The sequence below is a fragment of the Vipera ursinii genome (genome assembly GCF_947247035.1).
Source record: "Vipera ursinii genome assembly, chromosome: 3".
Lineage (NCBI taxonomy): Eukaryota > Metazoa > Chordata > Lepidosauria > Squamata > Viperidae > Vipera > Vipera ursinii.
In genome coordinates this window covers 200,222,913-200,245,729 of record NC_139516.1, presented here as the reverse complement: position 1 = coordinate 200,245,729, position 22,817 = coordinate 200,222,913, and the positions used below count along the sequence as shown (strand labels likewise).

The 22,817-nt window shown below is 43.2% G+C and overlaps 2 protein-coding genes across 4 annotated transcripts; one reads left to right on the top strand and one right to left on the bottom strand.

The window, feature by feature from the left end:
• The first annotated feature begins 197 nt into the window (after positions 1-197).
• Positions 198-9,573, top strand: TATDN1 (TatD DNase domain containing 1). Of its 3 annotated transcripts, XM_083357606.1 has the most exons (12): positions 198-618; positions 1,321-1,386; positions 3,370-3,419; positions 3,570-3,633; positions 4,333-4,476; positions 4,564-4,606; positions 6,228-6,313; positions 6,406-6,446; positions 7,380-7,456; positions 8,204-8,274; positions 8,636-8,762; positions 9,429-9,573. In XM_083357606.1, the coding sequence occupies exons 1-12, from the start codon at positions 597-599 to the stop codon at positions 9,529-9,531; spliced, it is 894 nt and encodes a 297-aa protein (XP_083213732.1). In that variant the 5' UTR covers positions 198-596; the 3' UTR covers positions 9,532-9,573. The 3 variants fall into 3 exon arrangements, with proteins under 3 accessions (XP_083213732.1, XP_083213733.1, XP_083213734.1); XM_083357607.1 differs by lacking the exons at positions 198-618; positions 1,321-1,386 and adding an exon at positions 1,991-2,052; XM_083357608.1 differs by lacking the exons at positions 198-618; positions 1,321-1,386; positions 3,370-3,419; positions 3,570-3,633 and adding an exon at positions 3,658-3,856 and having other exon boundaries at positions 3,961-4,476.
• Positions 9,574-10,097: 524 nt separating this feature from the next.
• On the bottom strand, positions 10,098-20,138 carry RNF139 (ring finger protein 139). Its single transcript, XM_083359391.1, has 2 exons — positions 19,697-20,138; positions 10,098-12,150 (listed from the first exon to the last, which is right to left on the bottom strand). The coding sequence occupies exons 1-2, from the start codon at positions 19,878-19,880 to the stop codon at positions 10,358-10,360; spliced, it is 1,977 nt and encodes a 658-aa protein (XP_083215517.1). The 5' UTR covers positions 19,881-20,138; the 3' UTR covers positions 10,098-10,357.
• Between the last annotated feature and the right edge of the window lie 2,679 nt (positions 20,139-22,817).

Below are 22,817 nucleotides of genomic sequence, written 5' to 3'. Positions count from 1 at the left end.
GTACACACACAACTCTAAAATGAGGACCCAGATTGTTGGGGGCAATTAAGCTGACTCTGTAATAATGCCGCTTGGGGGTGTGTGTGAAAGCCCTAATAAGCAGGCATATACATAGAATGAAGGCTACTGCTAAGCTTGTAAGCCGCCCTGAGTCTTCGGAGAAGGGCAAAATAAAAAATAAAAAAAAAACAGAGACGCGGGCCAACAGATACCGAGCGGCCCATGCAGAAGGCCAGGAGGAGGAAGGTGCTGCTGCGGAGTTTGCTCTTATGAAACGAGACGGACTTGACTCGGATAAGCCATTTTCAGACTTAGGATTTTTTTTTTTCAGCTTTGCTGTTGCACTGAGGCTCGGTGCTGCGTGCAAAACCATCTCGCTGGAATCCTGGCGGCAAGAACGCCGCCGAGCGCCATGAAGGCGGGCACTTCCTCTTCCCTGGGACGCCTGTTTCGTTTCCGGACGTTCCGCTTCCTCCTGGGCGACAGCCGCGGTCGCAAAGCAACCGGAAGTGAGGGGCGGGCGCGCAACGACTCCTCTTCGTCTGCCTCTTTGGAGCGAGCGAGGACCGTGCGCGTGGAGCTCTGCCGCTGTCGTCATGAGCCGCTTCAAATTCATTGGTGAGGGGCGGTTGCCCCGGAAACGCGGGGACGGCGCGGCGTCCCGGGCGTCCTCGGGCAGAATGCGGGTTTGAGTGGCCGTGGGAATGGCACGTGCGGCCCGCGAGCTCCGGCAGCTCCTCCTGGGAAAAATAGCAATTTAGAGGAGCCGGGAGGGAAGCCCTCGGAGCTCGCTGCCCTTGGATCTTTAGGGCTGTCTTCTCACAACCTGCTGGTTGTGGTTAGGGAATGCTTGTTCTGGATTGGCACAACTCCTAGCTCAGGGGTAGGCAACCTCGGCTCTTTTATGACTCATGGACTTCAACTCCCAGAATTCCTGAGTCAGCATAGCTGACTCAGGAATTCTGGGAGTTGAAGTCCATGAGTCATAAAAGAGCCGAGGTTGCCTACCCCTGTCCTAGCTAGAGCCACATCTGTCTGCACACAAAATGCTGGTACACACACACAGAGAGATACAAAATTAGCTTTAACCAAGGTTAGCTGGTCGTGAGAATGCAACCTTTGACTTTTTTTCCCCTGGACCTGTTGGAAGGGCATCCTAGGAACGGAGCCAAGAGGGTTTTAATTAAAGGTCTCTTTGGTCAGAGTTGAGCTGCAATGATGGATACTTTGGAAAGACGCTGAAAAGCAAAGATTACATTTGCTGCAGGGAGCAAAGTTATATTCCTGCACCAACTAATGACTGCTTTTTCTTTTAACTAGATATTGCTGTTAACTTAACCGATCCTATGTTCAGAGGTATCTACAGGGGTACCCAAAAACACACAGGTAAAGCTTTTCATTAGTTTATTCCTAACACCTGATGCTGGGATATATAAATGCATAATAATAACAACTATAAGTAGACCTTTTCATGCTGTATTTTCTCAGGACCCTGAAGAGGAAAGAAATCTCTAAGATGGAGGCCTCCGTGTATTTTCTTTGAGGTTCATTCACTTGATTATGGAAGAAAAGCCACTTGCTCTACTGTCGGTCTTTTTTTCAACTGTTTTCCATTTTTCCCAAGCTGACTGATTATGTGTCGAAAATATTTAAGTGTTAGCTGTTGTAATAGTACCTCCAGAGAACAGTCTGATTATACTTCATCACGTCAATCAGGAGTGTCCAGCCTTGGCGGCTTTTTGTGGACTTCAAGTCCCAGAATTCCTCAGCCAACACGTGGAGAGTTGAAGTCCACAAGTCTTAAAATTTGCCAGGGTTGGACACCTCTGAACTGAATGATTGAAGTGCTGATTGAAGGTTGGACAACCCTTAACTGAATGTTCGAAGGTTGGACACTCCTGAATTAAATCATGAAGTTCTAGGTATTCATAATTATTTTTGTGGCATATGCCATTATTTAGAACCATCAATTTTTCTTCGTTCGGCTTGCCCCGTGATCCAGCTGTCAGATCCATGTGGTGCAGCTATGGAAGATACAGCATTGACCAAAATGTACATTTACTGTCAGTGTAATTTCTCTCTGCTTCATCTACCTTCTCTCAAGTAGCAAGAATTTCTATTTCATGTCTATGGTCGATGTTGTTCTGAATTTTTGAGCATGGGAAGATAAATACAGGCAATTCTTAATTTATGACCATTTGTTTAACAACCGTTTGAAGTTATGGTGCACTGAAAAAAGTGCCTTATGATCAGCCATCACATTTAGAACCAATGCAGTAGCCCCAGTCACATTATCAAAATCTGGGGCTTGGCAACCAGCATGTGTACAGGTAGTCCTCATTTTATGACCACAATTAAGCCCAAAATTTTATGTTGTTAAGTGAGAAATTTGTTGAGTTTTGCCCCATTTTACATGGTTTAGTAACATAGTTGTTAAGTGAATGTGGCTTTCCCATTGATTTTGCTTGTCAGAAGGGGAGGACATGACTTGGACACTGCAGCTGTCCAGGGATAGGGCCTTCTCAGTGGGGGCGCCTGCTGTTTGGAACCAGTGGAGCTGAGGACTGCCCCCGACCTCCGTTCATTCCGCCGGGGCCTGAAGACCTGGCTCTTCGAGCTCTCTGGGCCAGGCTGAGGATTAATTTATTTTAATTGGGGTTTTATTTATACAGGGATAAATTTAATCTTTTTTAAACATGGTTTTTTAACTTTTGTATTTTTGGTTTTTAATTACCCTGTAAACCGCCCTGAGTCCTCCGGGAAAGGGCGGTATATAAATGTAATAAAATAAATAAATAAATAAATAAATAAATAAATAAATAAATGTGAGTCAGTTGTCAAGCATCTGAATGTAAATCATGTGATCCTGGGGATGCTACAACGGTCATAAGTGTGAAAAATGGTCATAAGTCACTTTTTTCAGTCCCGCTGTCACTTCACACGGTCACTAAACAAACCGTTGTAAATTGAGGACTATCTGCATCACAATTTGTGGTCTTCCCAGGGGGCTCCCAATAAGTCAATGGAGGAAGCTGGAGTTGCTTGTTATTTCAAATATTCTTCTAAATCCTCATCAGTCATTGCTAGCTCTGATCCCATCAATTTGAAGAACGCTGAAGTTCTGTTGGAAAATATATCAGTGCTCTACATGTATTCCATTTATACACAGCAATATTTTTGTTGTCAAAGAGTTGAAAAGTGTGGAATACTACTTTTGTGCACAAGATGATTGCAATGTTTACTGTTAACGAAGCTTTGAACACAAAAAACCCCGCCAGGAAATAGAAATTGTGAACAGTTTGATCGTGTTTTTTTAAAAAAAGGGATTTTAAATTTAATATATTTCTATATGTCTGTATATATTTGCAGATGATTTCTTGGATGTAATAGACAGAGCAGTCAAAATTGGGGTTCAAAAGGTAACTTTGGCATTAAATGTTTTGTGTTTTTTTATTTTCCGAACTGTCAGTTTTTCCTTGCTCATGTTGACTCTCAATTTATGCCCCCCAAAACATATTAAACTTGGCATTGGGAAATTAGCATTTACATGTTGTTGTTTTTCATTTCAGCTCATTATCACAGGTGGAAGTTTGCAAGACAGTAAAGATGCCTGGCAGCTGGCCCAAACCAATGGTAATTTCTTTCCTTGCATCATGTACCACCACCCTTAAGCGGAATGCTTGAATTATCCCACACTGTATTTGCTTAAAAGGAAAGTGAAACTTTTCCTGCACCTGTAAATTAGGAAAGTTGCTTATCTTACCATGACTGGGAAGACAATATGTGGGGGATCAGTGGTCACATAACGAAAACAAGTGCTTGACATAGGAGGAGAGTCCGGAGATGGAAACCACAGGTAGCCCTCGACTTAACAACCATTCGTTTAGTGACTGTTCAAAGTTAAAATGACACTGAAAAAAGTGACTTGTGACTGTTTTTCACACTTACAAACCATTGCAGCATCCTCATGGTCATGTGATCATAATTCAGATGCTTGGCAACTGGCATGCATTTATGAGGGTTGCAATGTTCGGGAATCCTGCGATCCCCTTTTGCGACCTTTTGACAAGCAAACTCAACAGGGAAGTCAGATTCACTTCACAACCATATTACCAACTTAACCACCGCAGTGATTCACTTAACAACTGCGGCAAGAAAAGCCGTAAAATGGGGCAAAACCTACTCAACAAATGTCTCGTCTAGCAACAGAAATTGTGGTCGTACGTTGAGGACGATCTATATATACAGACAGAGCAGGTGATCGTTTAGCCTTTACGTTTTAGTAGAGTCTGCATCAGTTATATCCACACTTTTCATGCGGTCTGCTTTCAGAAATGTTTTACTGTACTGTTGGCTGCCATCCCACGCGCTGTGGAGAAATCGATCAGGGCAATCCTGACCGGTACTTAGAGGAGTTGCAAGATTTAGCTGAGAAGAACAAAGGGAAAGTTGTCGCAGTTGGGGAGTGTGGCTTGGGTAGGTATTAACTCGCTGGCTTAAGTGCGTTATTTGTTCCTGGCAGTCTTTTGAAAACTTCTTCACTGTCTGTTTTCCCCTTGACAGACTTTGACAGATTGGAATTCTGCCCCAAAGGCACCCAGCTCAAGTAAGAAATGGGTTTATTGTTTCAAATACATCGTACTGGCCACCCTGTCCTTTTTAACCTCTGGTGTCCTACCGTTCTGTGGGGATTTTCTCAGGAACGTCCGTTAGAAGCCGTAAAACGTTTTCAGCCTATTTTAAGCGGAAGAAAAAGTAAAGAGCAGTTTACTGTTTATCCTCAAACTGAGAGTCCAAAAAAAAAGAGATTCTCCGTTTCTGAATCCTATTATCCGTCTTGACAACAGGTGTTAGTGCTTGTAACGGCTGCCAAAATTTTCGTTTTGGATCTTGGGCTTCTCATTCGGATAAGACAGAAATGGTTGTAGAATTGGATGGCTAGGATGACAGAACCAGGCCTCAAGTTGCATCTCTGGGTGGGATGTGAAAGCCCAAAGGGCAATCTGTACTTCTCCCCAAGGGTTTGGGAAAGTCCACATCCTAGCGCATATTGCCATTTTTTTGTGTGTTTGTGTGTGTGTGTGTTTTCTCTCTCTCCTTCCCTCCCTTCAAGCTGTTGCTGCAGGATAAGATACTACTAGTGAAGTGGGTATCTTTGCTCAGGAATTAGTCAAGAAAAGCTAAATGAAATGGAAAAAATAGTTGTTAGGAACAAAAAAAGTAACGCAAAAGAATGTTTTTACTAAACCAGCGTGCCCCCCACACACAGGGGCTGGTTCCATGGAGAGAAGTGGGTGTGGTTGTGTGTGCTGCCTGCATCCCACGGACGGGGCTTCGCTTGTTTGCACGGACTGGTTGCTGGCATGCTGTGGAACGGTGCCGATCCACAGATTGGTCTTGGGGACCCCTGTACTAAACTTTAATGTGAGGAAGCTACGATTGTCTTGCTGGATGCCTTGCCTAGCATTTGGCAAAAGGTGATTAGACGTCGCAGTGCTCACAATAAAGAGATGCTCGCCATCCCGCTTGTCCTCGCGTTACAGGTCGTTTTTGACTTACAACCACAATTCTGACCAGAATTTTCCTTGACCTTTTTGCCTCAGTTGTTAATTAAAGCCCTGCAGTTGTTAGGTAAATCAGTCAGATGATCAAAACTTGGGCGCCAGGCAACCTGCATGGTCACGTAATCCCCATTTGCAACTTTCCCAGCCGTAAGTTTGCAAGAACTGATTGTCACTTTTTTCAGTTCTGTTGTAACTTCGTTGGCTAAATGAAAGGTGGCAAGTTTGAGGACTTCCTGTAGCAGGTTAGCAAGATGTAGAATGTCTTGGTCTACAAATATAGGTACATGTTTAAAATATTTGCCTCTTCAATGGAAGATCACAAAACAGATCTGGAAAGTGAGTTTTTCTGCACATCTATGGCATTTTGGAAACTTGCGTTAAATCACGGCACAGCTAACACCCTTTCACAGTTCAGAGGTAATTTGGCTGTTTTCTTGGGCATTTGGGTCAGGACTATTAGAACTCCTGTTTGGACGAGGGTAATAAAACGTGATTCCCAATCACTGGTTCTCTTAAAATGATTTGAAGTCAATTATTATTTTGTTTCTGAATTATTTTTTTTACGGATTTATTGCTTGTCATCCAGAATCATGTTAGAATTCAGCAGCCGTATAAATACTATAGATTCAGTGATTGATACATAGAATTTTTATTTTCTTTCAGGTATTTTGAAAAACAGTTTGATCTAGCTGAGCAAACCAAATTGCCGATGTTTTTGCACTGTAGGAATTCGCACCCAGAATTCATAGGTGAGTTTGGTTAGAAAATTAGAAGAATAAATGTGTACTTTTGAGGGAACAAAAGTTCTTGAGATCCTAAAATCAAATTATTTTTTTTGCAGGTATTATGAGACGAAATAGAGAGAGGTGCACGGGAGGAGTGGTAGGTGCAATGCAGCTATAATGTTTTTCAGCATTACCCTTTTTTGTGATTTAAAGTCTGTTGCTATATTTGCATTACAAATAAGTTAAGACATTTCTCTTTGTGTTTGTATTCTTCACCCAAACCTTGTCTTCTAAAAAACTAGTGAAAGAAGTGTTTAGATTAGATCTAGCATAGAGCCAGGTTTTTCTTTGTTTGTTATGAATTGGGATTTCTGTGATCTGAATCTTTTTATTTTAAATTTGGCAGTGTCCTTCCATGCATTGGGCAAAACGTAGGCCTTGCTAGCCATGTTTAGAAGTTGAACTAAGATAGACTGGGGTACCTGCATTTGGTAGGGTAGCAGAAAAAATGACACAGCTGTGAAAAAGAGAGCAACCACGTCATCTTCCTAAGCGGAATTGCTAAATTTTCTCACACTTTTCATGCATGCACAGCTGCCAAATGACATCCAGAAAGAGCAAAAAAAAAAAATAATAATTAGAGGGAAATGAGAGAAACGAGAACTGAGTACAGGTAGTCCTCAACTTATGACCACTGCCTTAATGACAAAGTTATGACAGACTTCCTCAGGGACACCTATGATCTGAATTTCTGATAGCTATCCCTTCCCCCCTCACCCCGCGCAGTCACATGACTGCATTTCAGGTGCTCAGCCGCCGGCCCACATTTTTGATCATTTGCAGCGACCCCCATGTCACACAATCAGCATTTCTAGATTTCGACAAAATCAGCCCATAGCAAACAATTGGTTTACTCAAAAGCTATCACAGAAAAGGTCATTAAGATCAGATTGGCTACAGGGGTGACCCGCCTTATGACTTTCACAATGATTGCGATGAGCAGACTCAATCATGGTGATAAGTTTAGGATTACCCCATATTAACAAACATTTACCTTCAGTCTTATGATATATGCTTCTATTTTTTATAGGTTCACTCTTTTGATGGCACCAAAGAAGAAGCAGCAGCTCTAATAGATCTTGATCTTTATATAGGGATTAATGGTTGGTAAGTTATTTTAAGCATTAACTCTTCCCTCAAGCATTAATTTTTAGCTTGGTAGGTATTGTTTGTGACTTTTTAAAAAATAAAAAAGGCAGATCATTAACCACGTAGTACAGAGATGGGCAATTTATGGCAACTTTAGGACCTGTGGACTTCAGCTCCCAGAATTCCTGAGCCAACTGGCTCAGGAATTCTGGGAGTTGAAGTCCATAGGTAATAAAGTCTTTGTCTTGCCAGGGATATGAAAAATATCAAGACCTTATTTTTGAAGCTTGAGGCAGGAAATGAGAACAAAAGGTGCTAATAGCCTATCCTTGTTTGATTAACTTTCTAAAGCACTTGCAATTATGTTACTCACTAAAAGGTTGGAAATAATTTTGAACACAAAGTTACCCGCTTCTATCCCACGCCCACCTGACAAAATACAGAAAATGAAAAAGGGTGAACAGGACATAAAACTATGTGACATTTAGCTTTAGAGGCCTTAGAAATTCTGTGTAACCAGAGGTGCAGCAGAATTCAACTTTTGAGCGGACAGGCATTGTTGCTCTCCCAGTTTTTAATTGGGGGAAAAAAAATCAGTCTAATGTAAATGGGATTGGAAGCACAATATTGGAGTATGCTCAATACTGGTTCCCAAAACAAACATTATTCACTGAATTTTGGGAGCGGTTTCTTTTTTTAGGAGCTCCCAACAGCAGTTAAGTGATACACCTTTTTGTCTAACAAACGTCTTAACGTTATTTCCAGTTCTCTGAAAACTGAAGCCAACCTGGACACGGTGAAGTCAATTCCCAGTGAAAGGTTAATGATAGAGACAGGTAAGTTACTTTGCTTTCACTAATTTATCATTTTCAAAACTCTCTTACATCTGAGATCTATTTGGCTTGTAACCTCAAGACGGTACCTCTAAATCATAGGCCAAATGCAAAGTTAGCTTAACACGATTATCCGGATAGCTAATTCACTGATAGAGAGGGAAAATGCCTTTTTTCTTTTAAATTTGTCATTAGTCATTTGGTCATATTTAGCCGACTTTTTAATTTATTTCCAAAGTGCCTTGTGAAAGATACATATTCTATGTATAAGGAGGAAATGAGACAAGCAGGAATGTAAGTTCAAGTTTCTGAAATTAGTTATAAAACTACCACTTTTTTAAAAAAAAAATTATTCTCTGTTTAGATGCTCCCTGGTGTGGGGTGAAAAACACCCACGCAGGCTCAAAATTTGTAAAAACCACATTTCCAACCAGAAAGAAATGGGAAGTAGGACACTGCCTAAAGGAGAGAAATGAACTTTGCCATATAATGTAAGTACTGTTTGCTGTTCCTGTTAAAGAGTTTCAGTCCAGCAGAGATTAGTCATGATTGTCCCCTTGAAGCTGATCTAATGAGTTAGCCATGACAGGCTCAAATTACACTGCTTTAAATGGGACGTGCCGGCGTCTCACTCTATCTAGGTCGTAAGGAGAGAATATAACACTTTGTAAAATGTATTTCCTGAGCTTCCATTTCTTCAGTGCAACATAACATGAGATTTGTTTGGTTGGAGCATTATCTAGACACCATCTATTTTCGTTTTAACAGCAGCCAACAATCTGGCACTGAGAAGTATTAAACTACTATTGCATCAACCCCACAAATTCAGGCTAACCTTAATTGCTTCAAAAGGCTCAATAAAACATACTTTTAAATTAACCACTATTACCCACCATTCCAGGCTTTGGTCATAAACAAAGCTTCCAGCCCTTTCCCAATCGTAAGGAGACTGAGAAGCATACAAGTTAGGCTAGATTCATTGCTGTTTTGTTAAATCATCACTTAGCATGCCATTTAACGAATGAAACTCCAAAACTAATTTCTTTTTTTTAAAAAAAATAAATCACAAATATGGCTTACATATCTTTCATGCAGTTTTATCAAAAGTTGTCATGAATTTCTGTAAATTATTTTTTGTACATTTTGTTTCATTGTAGCCAGATACTGGAAATACTAGCAGCAGTTCGTGAAGAGGAGCCATTAGAACTGGCCAATATTATGTATAACAACACTATTAAAACTTTCTTTCCAGATATGTAAATCCAGTTAATTCTGTTCATAAAATAAAATAATCTAAATCTACTCCCTAATTCTGAAATCATTATTTAAAAGTATGTTTGCCATGCAGGATGGTTTGATTAAAAATGTGTGTGTGGAAATCCTCTCTTTTATTGTGAAATTTCTGGCATTTTAGAAATGTTTTCCCCTGTAACTCAGATAATTTTATTGTGTAACTGCACAGTAACCATATTTCTGCTCAAAAAAATTGTTATAGAGTTCCATAAATAAATGTATTTCCTTCATTCCCCAAGTTTATTTTCCTCTATAAACAAATACTAGAAGGAATGGTATCTTTTATGGAAACCTAAACTTTTCATTTTTAGCTATCAAGCTGGGAATGATTTTGTGTTATGATTTCAAACAGAATGTTTTTGAACTTTTGTCCAGGGTTGAAATGAAGAGGGATTGAAATGTCCCTCTTTATGGCATTCCATTTTTTTTAATCTTAAAAGCCATTGGCTTTTAAACTATCAAAACGTGAGAGGCTTTGGATATAACATACACACCATAATTTCATCTTAATTAAGGAGTGTTTTGTTCGGCTTCTTAAAAAAATAGGTGAAAACATTTTATTCCATGTACAATAATGTACATAAAGTTTCAAAGTGGTCGCAAAAGAGACCAGCATTAATACCAGCCATATTTACAGTAGCACATCACAGTAAACTGACAACTCATTCACAGATTCAACATTTTGGACATCGCGTTCTTGTGCTTAGTGGATGAAGGGAAGCTTTTATTCCAATGCTGAACGCCACAAACACCCATGGGGCTCAGGATTTGCCATTTTAATTCGAGCACAAGATCAGGGTTGGTACTGAGAGGGCTGCTCGGGTACTGTGGCACTAGACTGAGTTGAGCTCTCTGCCTCTTCCTCGCTCTCCGTACTCTCGTCATTTAGTTCGTCTTCAGCAGCAGCCGCTTCTCCCCAGGCGGGATTTTCATCAGGGGCGACAAAGGCGTTGTTGTTGGACAGATTGGGGTTCTCCTTCTCGTCAATGTCAACTTTCTGATGGCACATTGGGCAGGTCTCCTGGATGTAAAGCCATTTCCGAAGGCAAAGCGCATGGAAGTAATGGTTGCAGGGAGTAATGCGGGCGGACGTCGTAAATTCGTGGTAACAGATGGCACACACGTCGTCTATGTCCTGCAATCGCTCCCCTTTGACCTCCGGGAGGGAGTTGATTTTCTTTACAGCTGTCCTGCGATTTATGAACGTCTTCCAGCCATTCTTCGCTTGCAGGTAAATGTTGAAGTAGGCATGCAGACACATCATACAAGCCCGTATTTTGCTTCCTGATTCAAAGACCATGGTGTAAGCACCGTTGCCAAACATTATTACTCCAAATACAAATTCAATAATATTGCCCGTCGACCTAACATAGTAGACGTAATCATCCAGCTTCTCCCATAAAACATTATAGTAGCCGTCGATCATGAACAGTACGTACACAGTAATAGAAACAATGACCTTGAGGCAGAGTTCCACACAGAAGGCTGTCACGGCAAACAGCCACGTATTTAGTGCATAGTGATGCCAGAGGATATAGCTAAGCAAAATCGGGAGGAGGAAGAGGCAAGCGGAGACAAAAAGCACGGGGAAGTGTCTGCGGAGCGAGGAGACGTGGGAGGCACTCAGGGACATGAGTACAGGGTCAGTCATGCCGTGGATAAAATGCAGCACTGCCGTCAGCAAAAGGCACATGTTTCGACTTAAGCGGACCAGTCTCTCCTCCGGCTTTAGCCCACTTAAGCCAGTCTGGAGGGCTAAAATAAAAAACAAGACTGGCGCCACAAAACCAAGCCTCCTATCGTCCTCATCTGTGGAGCCAATAAAGGCCAAAATCCCCAGCCCCAGATAATGAGCCACCGATGAAATTACAGCACTCATGCCTAAGACGGTTAATGTGGAATCGCATCCGCTGATGATAAGGCTGCAAAGTAACTCCCAGAAATTGTCCCAAGTAATCGTGTAGAATTTCATGCTTGGATCCATTTCTGTCGCTTTAATGACGTAAAGCAGCATGGCCGCTTGAATTACGAGTCTCGATAACCAAAAAACCCGCAACACGTCTGGAAAGCGAATCCTTTTCCACGTGTCTTCCAGCAACAATTGTAATCCATAAATGCGATACATGTGCCTTATGAGAAGATAGACATACCTTGTGGAATAGTAGACCCATTTCATTTTAGTAAATAAAATAGCCAGGCTGTGTAATGTCAAAATGGAACCCGATGCAAAGACTAAAATCTGCCTGAAGTGCAAAGGTAAATCAAAGATCAAGCCTACGATGGGAAGCAATAAATCCAGGATGATTAGCTGAGAATATATGGAGTCAATATTTAAAAGCACGACATAACCAATCCCAAAGGCAAGCTGAAGGACAGAGAGTGCCATCCATAAGGAAGGTCCTTTATGAGGAAGGAGCTGAACTCCAAAAGGTGTCGTATAATAGGCACTGTGGAAGTTTATGTGCAAAAAAGCGTAATAGTTCACCAACACTGACGTTGCAGCTAGCAGGAAAGCACAGCTGATCATGTAAAACTTGAAAAGCGATCGTTGTGACAGAATCAGGACAACGGTGGACGCCAAGATTCCTACAGGAAAAAAAAGAAAGTAGTAGTTAACTTATGTGCATATTTTTCAAGAGTATTCAGTTAGTGGTTGCAAATGTTGAACACTTAATTCACTGAACAAACAGAGAAGCAAATCCCAATAGACCAGAATTTTAAATTATGTATGTGCTTCCTCCAAACAATTGAAAAGCATGCTATGATACTGACTGAACAACAAGTGGATGGCAGCTGTTAAGTACAGTAATTACATCTATTCCACTGTGATCCCCCTATCAAGTCCAATGTTTGTGGTAAAAATGGGATAGAAGAAAAGAGTTAGAAGTTCAAATCTGGGACCTATCTTTGTCCAAACTGAGCTGTACAGAGTGAACTGGTATCAGATGATGCCTGAGTTAAACAGATATTTTTTTTAAAAAAAATTTGACAAATCTTAATATGTATTATACAGGACACTTTATGATTCTACAGAAAGGTAAATAGAAAAATTGGAACATATCACGTGCAAGGCAGTACAATAATTATACCGTGATTCATATTGCATCCTGTTAATTGCCTGCTACACTTGAGCATTTTTCTTAACAGATGCTATATATTTTTTGTGAATGTGGGGCAGACATACACGTATGTTTGTTTCCAAGCTTATGTCTATAAATTACATATACAACTGATTTAATATCCATTCGGTAGGCCACCAGGTATGCCAAATTACTAAATCATTTCATTTTATAATCTGACTGAACCACCTTAGAACTAACCTCCAAATCAAAGAGAGGGCAAGGATCACCCACAAATTTGCTCCATGCAGAATCTCCCTAAAAAGTGATTGTAAAATACAGTAGTTATCTCCGGTTCTGGGAGCAAGGGAGTGGAAACATGTTGTCTAGGCCAGGGGGGCCCAATCCCTGGTCCGTGGACCGGCACCAGGCCACGGCATGTGAGAAACCGGGCCGCACAAACAAGTGAAACCTCATCTGTGGAATGCAGGCAGCACACAAAATTACACCCCCTCCGGTCCATGGAAAAACCTCTTTCCCCAGAACCAGTCCTTGGTGTGCAAAAGGTTGGGAGCTACTAGCCTAGGCCACAGTTCGGAGCCTTCAGATACTGGATTCACTCTAAAAGTCTAAGGATTAAAAAGAAAAGCTTTAGTTTTTGTAAAACAGGAGGACTAGAATGTGGAAAGTTAAGGGGCTAGGACTCAGGTAGGCAACCTTGACTCTTTTATGACTCGTGGACTTCAACTCCCAGAATTCCTGAGCCAGCTTGGAGACCTCTCCCTTTCCCCTCAGCATGGCTGGCTCAGGAATTCTGGGAGTTGAAGTCCACGAGTCATAAAAGAGCCAAGATTGCCTACCCTTGGGCTAGGTCAGGGGTCGGCAACCTCGGCTCTTTTATGACTCGTGGACTTCAACTCCCAGAATTCCTGAGCCAGCATGGCTCAGCTTGGAAACCTCTCCCTTTCCCCTCAGCATGGCTGGCTCAGGAATTCTGGGAGTTGAAGTCCACGAGTCATAAAAGAGCCAAGATTGCCTACCCTTGGGCTAGGTCAGGGGTCGGCAACCTCGGCTCTTTTATGACTCGTGGACTTCAACTCCCAGAATTCCTGAGCCAGCTATGCTGGCTCAGGAATTCTGGGAGTTGAAGTCCACGAGTCATAAAAGAGCCGAGGTTGCCGACCCCTGGGCTAGGTGAACTTGAATATTTTCTCAGAGGTATTTTTTTTTTAAAAAAATACACGAATATTTTGAAATTAACTATAATACTCCTGTGGGAGAGTTTTCCTGGTTGGAAAATAAACCGATCAGAAGAGGGGACTCTGAAGACTGACTAGAAGGAACCAGAGAGAATTAAGTATATAATAGAGGATGTAGAAGAATATATTTTATTAGATAAACAGACTGATCTGATCTGAATGTGGATTTAGACTTTTAAAAACATGCCAGATTGCAAAAGTGACATGGAAAAAGATGCTGTGGATCAAAAAAAAAATGGATTTAAAAATGCCAGAATATAAGAGTGACATGGATGATACAAGGGATTTAGAAATGAAGCCAGCTGATGTCTGTATACTGTAATTAAAGAGGATATACAAATAATAAATGGTTTGGAAAGCTTTCTTATCTTGGATTTACAAAAGGGACATGTTAAACTGCTGAACTACTAAAGCTGATCCTGAAAGAAGAAGAGAAAATGATAAGAAAACAATTTCTGGAATTTGTTGGGATTAAAGATCAAGCTTTTTAAAAGTAAACAGACTGACTATAAAGTGAAATTATTTGAGCAGGGTTAAAATATATATGCTGTGATTTCTTGTAGTTGTTAATGGGATTTTATTTATTTATTTTTGAGCAGAACTGAAACAATGATGCTTTAAAGTTCGGTAAAAGAGAATATTTATAGCTCAGGACTGAACTGTGGGATCCTTGGTGCTGAGTTTGGTTGGTTGTTTGCTGACATTTCATTACCAAACTAGGTAACATCATCAGTGATGCTATCTAGTTTGGTAATGCAATGTCTACAAGAAAACAACCAAGGACGGAGAGAACCAAGCACCCCACAGCTTTAAATATCTTTTTATAAAGGGGGGGGGAGAGATGTTCTTCTGCTTTATTTCGTAAGAAGAAAATTCTGGTCCGTTCCACATCTGGGTAAATGAGCCAAGGACGCCAGCTTGAAGTGGAGGTAGCATATATTTTGACAGCAGAAACACAAACGCACAATTTAGCTGATGAAAAGCGGGCTACCAAATAAGAACACTGGGAGTGATAGTACTTAAACAAAGAGTGGATTTTGAAGTAGTTAGATATGTAAATTGAGGGGCTCCTGCCCTGGGGTGTGTAAAGTCAGGGAGGGGTGGTGGGAAAGGTTGTTTCTTACCCTGGGGGGTGGGGATGATCTTAGATTTCTTCCTTGATTGGAATTTTATGATAAGATAACCTTTATTGTCATTTTTTTTTACTGTGGGCACAACAGCACACATAAAAAACGAAATTTAGTTGCCCGCTCTCAAAGTGGAACACACACATGGCACACACCTAACCATACTATATACATATATGTATAGAAGACCCACACCCCTACATATACATAAGGGGTATATGAGGGATCTGGTATCAGGGTGCATTATTGTGATAAAATATTCCCCTTATTTTGAGGGGGTTCCCTTCATGTTTGTTTGCTAATGCTTGCTGACTTCCTGGAGAGACCATGCTTAAACTATTACAGCTAAGTGAAAAAGATTTCTTCATATCTTTACTTAAAGTTGCAGGTAGATCAGAGGCAGTTGGGGTGATTGTGTGACAAGGTTAAAAGGGTGTGTGTGTGTGTCATAAAGGTACTTTTATTCTTCCCACAATTTTTTAGAGAAAGTGATAAAATTATGACATGGATTTATTTAAGATTAAAATATATACGTCACTTTATGGTAGCTGGACTGTATGAGTTTTTTTATAATTTGATCATTGAAAAGGGATGAGAGACATAAAGATTTTTTTAAAAAAAATTAAAGGTGTTAAGTTACTGAAATTGTTTATACTTATCTAGAGGGAGGTTCAAAGTAATCTTTTAGATGTATTTTTCTTATTTTTCCTATTTCCACTTTTTTCTTTTTATATTTTTCTTAGTTTTAATTAGTCTTTTATCTCTATACTTCTAAACTTGAATAAAACTATAATAGAACATAGAATATCAGAGTTGGAAAATACAAAGAAGCTCGCACTTCTTCTCACTTAAAGTAACTTTCAATTATATGGCTATTTTTTATTTATTTATGGTTACTGAAGATTTTACATAGATCAAAAGACAAATCTAAAGAAAGCGCTAGAAGTGAAAGAAGAACATGGCAGCCATAAACATTGACAAACCTATATTGATTCAGGACAGAAGCAGGAAGAACATATTTCTACAAGAGTTTTGCAACGCGCCAGGCTGTAACAGGATAAGGCTTGGCAACATAACTCAGATTTCTTATAAGCCTTAAGAGAACACAATTTCCTAACATACAATTGCGGATGAAAATCTGGATCTTGCCTCAGAAGGAAGCATTTGCAAAGCGACACGATTTTTGCTTTAAACTTGCCTTTCCATGTATCTAGAAACTAAAAGTTGACACAAACCCTACTTCTGTTGTTACCTTCCATAATTATTTCTGCCTTATGAATGCCAATTCAAACAATCTTAAGTATCTATTAGGAACTAAACAAAATTTACATGAAATTTATCCAGGCTTGTCTCATGAGTCACAGTTGCAGAAAATTACATTAATTCTGAGAAGAGGGGTGGTGCCGAGGTAGTCCTCAACTTACAACCATAATGGAGGCCGGCAATTACAGTCATAATGGTCGTAAAGTGGAGCACGTGACCAACCTGATTTTGCAATCTTTTTTGCAGTGGTTGTTAAGCGAACCCATTGTTCGCTATGGGGCATTTTTGTCAGAAATCAGGAGTACATGCCAGTTTTTGACAAAAATGTTGTAAATTGTGGTCACGTGACCATGGGCTGTTGCAAGTGGTCATAAATGTGAGCCAGATGCCAAGTACCTAAAAATGCAGTCAAATGATTGCTGAGGGGTGGCGGTTGGAATTTCAGAACCAGGTTGTGTAAATATCTTTTGGGAGGGTTAGGGTTCCATCGTAACTCTGAACGGTCGTAAGTCAAAGACTACTTGAACCCAAATCTTCCAACCTGAGTCAGTAGTGCCTTTTACAACTTCTTAATAAATCCAGGAATAACCCTTCCTTCCGAATCAAAGCTGGTGAAACATCCATGATTAGATGCAGTAGCCCTCAACTAACAATAACTTGAACTGGAATTTCTATTGCTAAGCAATGCTATCATAAAGCACAACATCACACAACCACAGCAATGGGGACTGCCCAATCCCAGCTTGGACTATCCTAGTCTCCAGCCTCAGTAAGCTCTCCTCCTCTTGAACTCCCCCCTCTTCCCTATTTTACTCCCCTCCCTCCATCGTTGCCCTTTGGGCACTCTTCGCAGTGATGGCGGAGCCTGCAGTGCTGGGGCTCAAGTAAAACTCCAACAGTCTCAGCTACCACCATCACTGACCCTCTACTTCAGCCCCGCCGCCACTATGAGCACCACCAGTGATAATTGCTGGTCCCAGCCTGCCCCACTGCCAGCCACCTCTGCTGCCCTCCATCTCCCAGCTAACCTTTGCCATCTACTTCTTCCTACTGCTGAGGTTGCACCTAGTCTGCCCCTTTCTTCCTGAGGCAGCGTAAGGCCTTCTCTGAAACTTGCATGGCCTTCTCCTAGCCATGTATGGCCTTTCTGTGAAGTTTCTGGTGTCTTCTGAAGCCTTGCAAGAGGGCCAGGTGCTTGTCATCAGCTGAGGAAGATGGTGAAGGTCAGCTGGGAACAGCAGGCCGGTCAAAATGGCAGAGACCAGAGGTCAAATAGGTGGGTGGGGGAAATTGAAGTACCCCTATGATCGTTAAGCATCGGTGGGATGCCAAGTGCCCAATTTTTGATCATGTGACCTCGCAGGCACTACAATGGCCATAACTTTAGGGACTGGCTCCTAAATACCATTTATTCAGCGCCACCGCCACTTCAAACAGTCGCTGAACAAACGGTCATTAACTGAGGCCTAACGGCAATACCTAAATGCAGTCTGGATTTCATTGCCACAAGCTGAAGTTTCAGCAACAAAACTTGCCAAGGTTAGTTTATAGTTCATGATGTAAATTCAGAGAAAGCTAGTCATGCTTCAGCCCTGCGCCCTTCATTTCAGAGGTGGCAAAACATGCTTAAGTATTTTGCCATGAGGCCTCTTACTGATAACATAGTTTAGATTCAAACACAACTGCAACCCACTGCACAGGTTACCTACATGATAATCCGAACAAACCACAGGTGTTACTTCTGAACAGACATGGATAGGTTTGTAAGGTAAAAGACACACAATGGTTTGATTCTACTTAATGGACTACAAGGTGTTCTAGTCCAAGATTTTATACCAGGGGTGGGCAACCTCGGCTCTTTTATGACTCATGGACTTCAACTCCCAGAATTCCTCAGCCAGCCAAGCTGGCTCAGGAATTCTGGGAGTTGAAGTCCATGAGTCATAAAAGAGCCGAGGTTGCCTACCCCTGTTTTATACCATCAGGGTAAAATGACTGTCCAGTCTATTTTTGAAAACATTCATTGATGGAACACCCACAACTCCAGGAGGCAAGTTATTCTGCTGACTGTTCTCACTGTCAGAAAATTTGTTCTTACTTCTAAATTTGATGTAATAAGCTTCCACCACCCATTATTTTTAATCCTCCCCTCTGGGGCATTGGAGAATAAGTCAATCCCTTTCCTCAAGCAAACTCCTGCCAAGAATATTGTGTGGAGTAAACAATTATGCCTATTTGCTTATGTAACCATCTACACTCTTTGCTTTCTAACAGACAAGTATTACCAGTTTTCAAATACTCAATTTCAGATAATTCAAATTAAATTAAAAACATAAGAAAAAAAGAGGGAAACGAGAAGTTTCTTATCTTTGGAACTTCTCTTTCTACCTGAAGCCTATTAAATTGAATTATCAACAGAAGCTACATCCATTTTTCCTTACCCACCATCTCTTACAAAGGCTTTACAGATAACACTCTATTTATCTCCTAATCCTCTTGAGAAAATTACCATTTGCACATAGTTCACAAGGGGAACTAATCATTTACACGGCGCTCCTAACAAAGATTATCCAGTAATGGAGCAAGTAAATTTCATTTAGCCAGAAATTCGTTTTCGAAGCACTTGTGACAAAGCTTCCCAATCGTACAAATGACATATTTTGATGAGATTTATAATTCCAGCACTTCCTCCTCCTCCCTCCTTTCCTTCGGGAAAGGGCGGTATATAAATCTAATAAAATCTAAATCTAAAATCTCCACCACCACCAAAACCAAGACACAACACATCTATGTTAAAGAGTTTCTGGCCTGAGCGGCCCTTTGCCACCCCGTGACTGTATCCTCCTTTAGGCAAAAAATAAATAAATAAATAAAATAAATCAAAATGGGAGCGTCCCAAGAGTGACTCGGGAGATCTGAACGCAGGTTGCACAAGGAAGAAAAAAAAAAAGGTGGCAAATACAAACAACGCCACAAGCCCCGACCCGCCAAGAGAGGAGGCCGCCTGGCTTGTCATCCTCTGAGCGCCCTTGACATTCCCGATCCCAAAGGCTTGAACCATGACACTTCCCCAGACTTGTTTGTCCACTGGTCGTTTCAACACCTATTTATAGGGACGCTGGGAATGGGGAAATGCAAAGGGGAGGGTAGTGCCAGCCAGGCCGAAGCTGCCCGGGATAAAAGTGATCGGGGGTGGGTGGGGAACACTTTCTGCAAGCCGCTCTCCCCTCCTCCTCTGCCCCAGTGAAAGAGGGGAGAAGGGCCAGCCAGAGCGTCCACGTTCACACGTGACAGTGGAAATCGAGAGGGGGAGAACGGGGAAAGGAGGGGAGGGGGGGCATTCCGGCCGACACCATTTCCCCAGCCAGCCACCCCAGCCAGCCACCCCCGACTTCCGCCAGGCCGGGCCGGAGAGGGAGCTCACCCAGCAGCCGCAGCAGCCCTCCGAGGAAGCCGGCCCAGAAGGAGTCACTGGAGAAGACCGGGGGCGAGTTGAAGATGGTGTCGATGAAGAAGAGGGTGGGCACCCGCAGCATCACCTCCACGCCGACCCGGAGCCGCGGGCCCAGCAGCTCTGGCGGCGGCTGAAGGGGGCCCGGGGCCGCCATCCCCGAGTCCCCGCCGCCTCCTGTCCGTCTCTGGGCGGCTGGCGGGGAAGAGGTAGAGAAAGGGGAGGGTGATGATGGTGGTGGCGGCGGCGGCGGCGGCGGCAGCAGCGAGGGCTGATGCTGCTTCTAACGGCCCCGGCTGGCTTCGCTTTCCCCGCCAGCCGCGTGGGAGCCCACCCGCGTGGTCGCCGCGCGTGAGGTCGCCGGCGCCGCCATTGCGCCCGGCTCCTCTCCGCCTCCCGCCCTCCCTCCGCCGCCTTCGACGCCGCCTCGCGCCGAGCAGCCAGCGCGCGCCCCCTGCGGCGGCGGCACCAATGACGTCGCCGGCGGCGCCCGAGAGACGCCCCTGCGCGGCGAGGGGGCGGGGCCTCGGCGTCCTCCGTCACAAAGATAGGCCCCGCCCCTTCCCAGGAGGAGGAGGAGGGAGGAGGGAGGAGGAGGAGCGAGTGGAGGTTCGTGCTGGTTTTTTCCTTTCTCGTTCCGGCTCTGGCGGCGCCTGCTCCGTATTTATTTATTTTATTTTTTATTTTAATTCCATGTATATCCCGCCCTTCTCCGAAGACTCAGGGCGGCTTACAAGCTTAGCAGTAGCCTTCATTTTATGTATATGCCTGCTTATTAGGGCTTTCACACACACACCCCAAGCGGCATTATTACAAAGTCAGCTTAATTGTCCCCAACAATGAGTAACAGAGGGGGGAAGGGACCTTGTAGGTGGGTCATCTAGTCCGAACCCGCCTAAACCTCTTGCCTAAACCCGTGTTCGAAGCTTTCCTCCACTTATTCCAGGGGTCTTCAAACTCGGCCCTTTAATGACTCGTGGACTTCAACTCCCAGAATTCCTCAGCCAGCATGCCTGGCTGAGGAATTCTGGGAGTTGAAGTCCACGAGTCATAAAACGGCCGAGTTTGAAGACCCTTGACTTATTCAGAGGACCTTAAGGGTTACTCTTGGGTGGATGAGGCGTTATCGCTTTCCCATCCCGTTGGAAGGGCAGCGATGGGCGCGGGAGTGATGAGTCTCCCTCTCTTGTTGGTGAACCTCCAAGGAACCGAGCAAGAAGCCTAATGGGACTCTCTCATTATTTTATATATAGTGGTACATATTTACGTATGTACATAAAGATACATACATACATACAGGCAGGACTTTTTTTTCTCATAGAACGCTCAGAACGGAGTTCCGGCACCTTTTTTGGATGGAACCTTGTAGGGTAGGCAAGGCGGGTTGTATGACATGTGTGAGTTCTGGCACCTTTTTCTTTTACAAAAAAAGCACTCTCATCTTGGCGGGTGCAGGAGGCGGGATGGGGGGGCGCTGCTGCGGTCACGGGCGCGAGGGGTCTTGGCGGCGGGCTGCCCCCACCCCACCCTGAGCTGGTGCAGTGGGAGCAGCGGGGCTGCGTGGGGCAGGCCAGGTGATGCGTGGCGGGCCAGGTAATGCGTGGCGGGCCAGGTGATGCAGGGCGAGGCGACGGTGGCGCAGGTCAGCCACCAGCCTGGCTGCCACGGGTGAGCACAAGGAGTGAGTGCACACGGACTCCGCAGAGCCCACCTCCCGCTCCTCGTCCTCTCTTACCTAGTTGAGATGGTGGAGTTGGGCAGCAGGGAGGTTTGCAAACATCCTGCCAACTCACCGTTGCCGCAGACAACTTGCCGGTGCAACGTTTGCCGGCCGGGTCTTTTGGTGCCCTCAGCAGCAATTCCTATTGGCTTTCGCGTAGCATAGCTTGTGGGTGGGAGAGAGGGAGTAGCATAGCTTGTGCAAAAGCTTTTTTTTGGCGCAAAAAAAGGTGCTGGGAGGCCATTCAGAGCGTTCTTCTGAAAGGCTCTAAAGATATGGTTTTGCCAGTGGGCATGGCAATCCCAGAGGGACGTGGTGGGTCAGTGGGATAGGATGCTGAGCTTGTCGATCAGGTCGGCAGTTTGGCGGGTCAAATCCCAAGTGCCGCGTAGCAGAGTGAGCGCCTGTTATTCGTCCCAGCTTCTGCCAACCTAGCAGTTCGAAAGCACGTCAAAATGCAAGTAGAAAAATAGGGACCACTCCGGTGGGAAGGTAACAGCGCTCCGTGCGCCTTTGGCATCTAGTCATGCCGGCCACATGACCACGGAGATGTCCTCGGACAAGTGCTGGCTCTTCGGCTTTGAAACGAAGATGAGCACCGGCCCCTAGAGTTGGAAACGACTAGCACGCATGTGCGGGGGAACCTTTACCTTTACTTTTATGGCAATCCCAGATTGATATGGAGCCCATCAAATTTTGTTTGAATGTTGTCACCAGAGGAATACGATTGTTTTAGGTTTTGTATTAGGGTTTTATTTCTGTGTAAGCCATCCAGAGTCACCATGAGTGAGTTGGGCGAGGGCAAGTGAATAAATCTGGAATTTTGAGAGCATGTGGGCACACTCACAAAATGGCTGCCATTGGGCGGGAGTGCCTATTCAGAAATGATTGCTATGGTGGCAATGGCCAGGTCAGAAAGGAAATGGGTAAGCTTCTCTGCCACCCTTTCTAGCTCTTGATGATACTCCAATTTGAATTTCTTCCTTTTTCGGGCAGGCAGGCACATTTCCAAACAAAACATGGTTTGTAGCCAACCAACATTTTATTTCCCAGGAATGGCCGTTGGCCCAGAAGCACTTTTATGAATAACAGTTATGCTGGACACTTGTTCTTTGCTTTACGGCATGCTCACTTTCCATCTTTTTTTTTTCTAATTAAAAATTAGAAATTAATGGGTTTTTTTTAAAAAAATGAAAAGATGAAAATCAAAAATTTTAGACCACCAAAAGAATAGCAAAACAAGTACCTTAAGGTGCTTAAATTGTGACAAGTGTCCCATGAGGACTAGTTCATTAATACAGCAGCCACAACACTGAAGCAGCTTAATAAAAAAAAAAAGTAGTGGATTGAAAATGAAGAGTATCATCATAAGCC